The 7,500-nt window shown below is 51.4% G+C and overlaps 1 protein-coding gene across 3 annotated transcripts in view; it reads left to right on the forward strand.

Moving 5' to 3' along the window:
- Positions 1–7,500, forward strand: part of fars2 (phenylalanyl-tRNA synthetase 2, mitochondrial) — a 101,106-nt gene that overhangs the window by 49,258 nt on the left and 44,348 nt on the right. Inside the window, exon 9 of one of the 3 annotated variants that reach the window (XM_070553519.1) lies at positions 6,970–7,130. In XM_070553519.1, coding sequence (XP_070409620.1) covers positions 6,970–7,130 — 161 coding nt within the window. Of the gene's footprint in view, positions 1–3,498; positions 6,399–6,969; positions 7,131–7,500 lie in introns of those variants that run through there. The other 2 variants (XM_070553518.1, XM_070553520.1) reach the window with 2 other exon arrangements.

Below are 7,500 nucleotides of genomic sequence, written 5' to 3' on the forward strand. Positions count from 1 at the left end.
GTCCTAGACCAGATCCAGACTGGGTTTAAATTGGGCCTAGACTGGTCCTAGACCAGATCCAGACTGGGTTTAGACCGGGCCTAGACTGGTCCTAGACCAGATCCAGACTGGGTTTAAATTGGGCCTAGACTGGTCCTAGACCAGATCCAGACTGGGTTTAGACCGGGCCTTGACTGGTCCTAGACCAGATCCAGACTGGGTTTAAATTGGGCCTAGACTGGTCCTAGACCAGATCCAGACTGGGTTTCGACCGGGCCTAGACTGGTCCTAGACCAGATCCAGACTGGGTTTAGACCGGGCCTAGACTGGTCCTAGACCAGATCCAGACTGGGTTTAGACTGGGCCTAGACTGGTCCCAGACCAGATCCAGACTGGGTTTAGACCGGGCCTAGACTGGTCCTAGACCAGATCCAGACTGGGTTTAGACCGGGCCTAGACTGGTCCTAGACCAGATCCAGACTGGGTTTAGACCGGGCCTAGACTGGTCCTAGACCAGATCCAGACTGGGTTTAGACCGGGCCTAGACTGGTCCTAGACCAGATCCAGACTGGGTTTAAACCGGGCCTAGACTGGTCCTAGACCAGATCCAGACTGGGTTTAGACCGGGCCTAGACTGGTCCTAGACCAGATCCAGACTGGGTTTAAATTGGGCCTAGACTGGTCCTAGACCAGATCCAGACTGGGTTTAGACCGGGTCTAGACTGGTCCTAGACCAGATCCAGACTGGGTTTAAATTGGGCCTAGACTGGTCCTAGACCAGATCCAGACTGGGTTTAGACCGGGCCTAGACTGGTCCTAGACCAGATCCAGACTGGGTTTAAATTGGGCCTAGACTGGTCCTAGACCAGATCCAGACTGGGTTTAGACCGGGCCTAGACTGGTCCTAGACCAGATCCAGACTGGGTTTAGACCGGGCCTAGACTGGGTCTAGACCGGGCCTAGACTGGGTTTCGACCGGGCCTAGACTGGTCCTAGACCAGATCCAGACTGGGTTTAGACCGGGCCTAGACTGGTCCTAGACCAGATCCAGACTGGGTTTAGACCGGGCCTAGACTGGTCCTAGACCAGATCCAGACTGGGTTTAGACCGGGCCTAGACTGGTCCTAGACCAGATCCAGACTGGGTTTAAACCGGGCCTAGACTGGTCCTAGACCAGACCCAGACTGGGTTTAAACCGGGCCTAGACTGGTCCTAGACCAGATCCAGACTGGGTTTAGACCGGGCCTAGACTGGTCCTAGACCAGATCCAGACTGGGTTTAAATTGGGCCTAGACTGGTCCTAGACCAGATCCAGACTGGGTTTAGACCGGGCCTAGACTGGTCCTAGACCAGATCCAGACTGGGTTTAAATTGGGCCTAGACTGGTCCTAGACCAGATCCAGACTGGGTTTAGACCGGGCCTAGACTGGTCCTAGACCAGATCCAGACTGGGTTTAAATTGGGCCTAGACTGGTCCTAGACCAGATCCAGACTGGGTTTAGACCGGGCCTAGACTGGTCCTAGACCAGATCCAGACTGGGTTTAGACCGGGCCTAGACTGGGTCTAGACCGGGCCTAGACTGGGTTTAGACCGGGCCTAGACTGGTCCTAGACCAGATCCAGACTGGGTTTAGACCGGGCCTAGACTGGTCCTAGACCAGATCCAGACTGGGTTTAGACCGGGTCTAGACTGGTCCTAGACCAGATCCAGACTGGGTTTAGACCGGGCCTAGACCGGGCCTAGACTGGGTTTAGACCGGGCCTAGACTGGACAGGATATAGAAGACATTCGAGAGCGATTCAAACCTTTCAGAGTCTCCTGAGGTCCTGGGTTCTTCCTGATGATTGAGGTCACAGAGGTCAGACGAGTTCAGCGTTCATCAGAGATAAACCAGTAGTAAACTGGGTCACACTAATAAACCAGGAAATAAGGGTTCATGGTCACTCTCCAAATAACAACATTTATTCATAAAATCTGAGACCATTCCAGGAAGTAAACCCAGCCGACCCGGGCCAACAGGACACCAGTCAGGTCCAGGAGCTGAGCAGGCGGTGAGACAGGAGGACTAAAGTAAACAGACCACGCCAACAACAACAACGCCTAGACCCTGGCCTTATTTATCTGCATATTCATGCTCCAGCCTCTGTGTTACCATGGTAACCACTCACAGGATTGTAGTGTGTAATTGCAGGAAGTCCAGGTGACATGCTGAGGTCAGAGTTCTGTCTTACCTGCAGCAGAAATAAAGTCTGACGTTCTGTTTTCTGACAGATGGAGAGGCAGACTGCCATCACACACACACACACACACACACACACTCACACACACACACACACACACACACACACACACACACACACACACACACACACACACACACGCCAGTAAAGGTGAGTTTGGGGGATTTCCCTTCTGTTGGCTGAAGCTTCGTGTCTCATTATCCAGTCTGCGGTCCCGTTTGTCCCGTTTTTAATGAGAACACTGGGCCTGATGGAGCCAGAACCGGGTCAAATGGACTCCTGGAGTGGAGTAAAGAGCCCAGGATGCTCCTCAGGAGAGCAGAACCAGGTCCAAGTTCCTCTGAGCGTTTTACGCTCGGATAAAACCTCAGATTAAATCAGCTGATGTCGTTATTCTGGGCGTCAGCCATCTTTGCGTCTCCTTAGGAAGTTCAACATCAGGATGAGCCGTCTGAACGGAGCTCGGCTGAAATCAGGAGGAGGTCCAGCCTGGACCTCCTGGCAGCTGATGAACGGGTTTGGTTTGGTTCTGTGAGAGTATTATAAATAAAACGAAGAATTCTGCTCCAGCGTGGCTCGGCGTGGGAAGCATTATTTCTTCTCTGGTTTTCCAACAGGAATGTGACGGTATTCCCAGATCTCAGTAGATGAGCCTGATCTCTGATGTTCACCTGAATCAGAATAACCGACAGCGCGGAGGAGCTCTGACCTCATCAGACCCTCCTCGTCTCAGAGGCTGGTGAGAAATGGTCCGAGCCTCCACTAAGCACAGGATCAGGCTGCTTCACCTCGTCAAGTCCCGGCCACTTCCCAGTAATCCAGCTGTAATTACCAGCGGATCTCTGCCGTGTGACCGCGCTCACACACCTGCGGCAGGCTTCTAGGGACAGGTGGATCCATCCGGAGCAGGCGCTGAAGCTCTGAGTCTGTCAGCAGGACCAGGACATCTGGAAGCATGAGTCACGTTCCAGCCTGGATCTAAATCCAGACAGGAAGTGATGATTCCTGCCCTCGTCTTTATTTCACTGCATCAGAGCAGAACCTGGAAACGCTGAGTCATGTTCCCAAATAAAACCTGTTGCTGAGTCAGCGGCGTTGGATTTGGAGATTAAATAACTAAACATTTCATTTATTCACAACTTTAAATAAATCTGCTGAACATTCAAACGATCCGAAGATTCACCAGATCTAAAGTTTCTGTTCGGTCCGATTTACATCGAAGTACTGAAGAACCCATCTCCAGTGGTTCTCAGGTTCTGGGTCATGTCTCTGACTCAGGACCAGGAGGAGTCGGGAGGACCAGGAGGAGTCGGAGGAGCAGGAGGAGTCGGAGGAGCAGGAGGAGTCGGAGGACCAGGAGGAGTCGGAGGACCAGGAGGAGTCGGAGGACCAGGAGGAGTCGGAGGACCAGGAGGAGTCAGAGGACCAGGAGGAGTCAGAGGAGCAGGAGGAGTCGGGAGGAGCAGGAGGAGTCGGGAGGAGCAGGAGGAGTCGAGAGGACCAGGAGGAGTCGGGAGGACCAGGAGGAGTCGGAGGACCAGGAGGAGTCGGAGGACCAGGAGGAGTCAGAGGACCAGGAGGAGTCAGAGGACCAGGAGGAGTCGGGGGACCAGGAGGAGTCGGAGGACCAGGAGGAGTCGGAGGACCAGGAGGAGTCGGAGGACCAGGAGGAGTCGGAGGACCAGGAGGAGTCGGAGGAGCAGGAGGAGTCAGAGGAGCAGGAGGAGTCGAGAGGACCAGGAGGAGTCGGAGGAGCAGGAGGAGTCGGAGGAGCAGGAGACAGCTTTGGGAGGAGCTGGAGATGAAATCGAGAATGAATACGTTAAATTGTTCCATCTACCCAACAAATGGATCTTCTCACAAACGTTTGATACCAGATGGTTTCAGATTCTCTTACTTTCACCTCAGAGATGTATTTCCACACACACACACACACACACACACACACACACACACACACACACACACACACACACACACACACACACACACACACACACACACTCTCCCCAGCGTATCGATCCATCACCAGCAGGATAATCCCAGTTGTTGCCTGGTTACTAGTCACTACATAATTTATGTTTAACTCATAAGTAATTCAGGAGCAAAGCAGCTGCTTCCATAACCCTCATTCATTCATTCATTCATTCATTCATTCATTCATTCACTGGTGATGGGGCGGTATCTTCACTAAAACGTCGGGCGTAGTTCCTGACCCGGTTGGGGTTTACGGTTAGCTGCTGTTCACCTGCTAAACTAACGTTTGTTCTCCTTCCTGTTGATGTTTGGCTCTGAAGCTCGTCCTTCTGCCGCTCAGCTGGCGCTTGTGTCTCCATCTGTAAATCAGGGCGTTGGGGGTGGGAGGAGCCTCTGGAGGCTGCCAATGGTCTGTTTGGCTCCACTAATGGTGACAGATGTAGCTCATGCGGGGAGCCCCCGGGCATCGAGCTTCTCTTCTAACTGGTTCTAACCGGTTCTGTCACAAACTCGGGCTGATGGATCAGCTGGTTTCCTGATTGAGCTCGGGTCTTCAGGTGAGAGTAGACTAGGATCAGGAAACAGGGAAGTGGTCTCATTTTTATCCTGCTGCCCCCTAGAGGTCATGTTTGAGGGGGCAGTAGCCCCTGAGTCCTTAAAGGGTCATTATGGAAGTGTGACAGCCAAAACATGTATAGAAATAATAAATGTCTTCTTCATACGTTCTCCTGCAACGCCCTGGTCCTGTAGAATGAGCCCTGGCATTTTTACTGGGATTGCCTGTTTTTCTGTAAAATCACAGAAAAAGAGAGATGCTCGGGTCGAGCAGGCTGCTTCATGCGCGTTCACGCTCAGGCATCGCCCGTAGCGTTTGCTATCCGTAGCTTTAGCAGCAGAGAGAGAGGCAGTGCCACTTTGTCGCTGTTCCTAACGCCTAGTGACAAAGCTAGCTACATTTCTGAGGACCCTTAGCTACTTTCTGTAGAACTTTCTTCTAGATATTTCCTGCTAATTAGCAACATAATAGTCATTTTCACTCCGAACCGTTCTTTGAACGTTGTTTCAGCTGTCATCAAGGATATAAATGTGACAGATACAAAGGACATCACTGGTGCTTTAGCTCGCCTAGTAAGACGTCAGACTCCCATGCAGAAGATCCAGGTTCGATTCTGGATGTGAACATAGTTTATTTAGAGTTTCTTTTTTACATTAATGGTTTGTTTTTTTTACAGTAAGATGCCCAAATTTTTATCTGAGACTCGCCGAACGACATTGAATTCACAGATAAAAAGATGTGGGTTCAACTTTCATTTTGGAACAATTTTTCAAGCAAGGGAAGGGAATGATCTGAGCATGCAGGAGGACTGACCCATCATAAACCTTTGTCGGCTGTGCTGAAGAGAAAGCTACAGAACCACATTATTTAATTAATTAGCTGCACGTTCTCCTGTCCTCTGTCCTCCGGGCCACACACACACACACACACGCACACACACACACACACACACACACACACACACAAGGGACTGTCTCAGCTGTTATTTTCGTTAAGGAGTGTGCACGTACAGCATGCGCGCCTCGTGCACGAGCCTACTATTGTAGCTGCCGTTACGCTTTTGGCCTGAGGGGGCGATCACGAGCATAAAAATTAAAACTCCGTAAAGCGCCTTTAAAGTTCAGTGCTGGGATGGACCGGGAAGTGGAGCGCTGGAGCGAAGGAGTGGAAGTGGAATGGAAGTTCTGGCTCGGCGCCACAGATTCAACACCAGGAGCGCCGGTTTGTTGTGATTATATCTCCTCAGTCGGAGTTTCTGGATTAATTATCTGCTGTAGTTTTGTCTCATTAAATCTGTGAATGTGGTTTGAAGCTTCTGGTACCGGTCCGCTCGGCCCGGCTCATTACCAGCCCTGTTTTCTGTCACGGCGGCTCGTTTTTAATCATCACACCTCATCAGGATGAAACCGCAACGCTCTCCCGGAACGCCCACGGAAATTATTCAGGACAAATTTAATTAGCGGGGGGGGGGCTCCTGGTTCTGTTTGGATATTTATTGAAACCGAGTCAGAACCAGGGCCTTGGGTTCAGATGAGGTTCATCAGTAATCCAGATCATGGAAGACCAGCAAGGAGGAAGCTCCGATCAGCTGAGAGGAAAAATGAATCAGAGCCACCATGAAGCTCCTCAGGTGTGTGTGTGTGTGTGTGTGGGGGGGGGGGGGGGGGGGAGCCAGAATGTATTTCTGCAGCCCCCCCCCCCCCCCCCCCGACCTCCAGGTCATTAGCATAGAAACCACTTTCCCTGACAGCTGATTGGACCACCAAGGTGTGTGTGTGTGTGTGTGTGTGTGTTCATCCTGCAAACCTTGCTTTGTGTTTCTGTCTCCTGGTGGAACCACAGCTTTCTGTATTGTTTAACTTTGGACCGGGTTCTGGTTCTGGTTCCAGACCAAACCTGTTTGAATTGCAAGGATTTACCCACGGTCCTTCATTCCACAGAACCAGAACCAGGTGGAGGCTTCGGTTCTGTGATCTTGCTGATGTTAAAGATTTATCCAAGAGTACTGGTTCTCCTGGCTCTGACTGGACCCTGATCCAGTCTTTGGACTCGGGCCCGGTTCTGAACCTTTTCTCAAAGCTGCAATTCAGTTTTAATCTCTCTCTCCTCTAAGGAATGGAAGATTTTCTCCGTCTATCCAGAACCCTGCAGAACCTATGGATCTACTGGTGCTGGAGTTAGGGTCCAGCTGATGATGTTTGTTTGTTTGTTTACAGCTGGAGCAGACAACAAAGTGGGCTGGGCCTTTGGTTTGGGTCTGGAGAGGCTCGCCATGGTTCTGTTCAGTATCCCAGACATCCGTGTGTTCTGGAGTCAGGATGAACGATTCCTGGAACAGTTCAGAGTGTCGGACATCCACCAGCCCGTCTGCTTCCAGGTACCAGAACACACACACACACACACACACACACACACACACACACACACACACACACACACACACACACACACACACACACACACACACACACACACACACACACACTACCATCATCATGACATCATGAGAATAAGAACAAAAAGTGTATGGAATGGGAGAGAGCGGGAAACCAGTGGAGGAGAGCAGAACCAGGAGAGGGTGATGAAGGTCCCACCAAACCTGAACAGGTGAGTTTAAAGGAGACCACTGAGTCCACTGATCTCAGGCTCAGGGGGAGAGAGGTCCAGAGTCTGGGGGCCACAGCAGCAGATGATCTGTCACCTTTGACCTTTAGCCTGGTGCTGCACAACCAGTAGGCTTTGGTCAC

Source organism: Nothobranchius furzeri, chromosome 7 (assembly GCF_043380555.1).
Source record: "Nothobranchius furzeri strain GRZ-AD chromosome 7, NfurGRZ-RIMD1, whole genome shotgun sequence".
Taxonomy (NCBI): domain Eukaryota; kingdom Metazoa; phylum Chordata; class Actinopteri; order Cyprinodontiformes; family Nothobranchiidae; genus Nothobranchius; species Nothobranchius furzeri.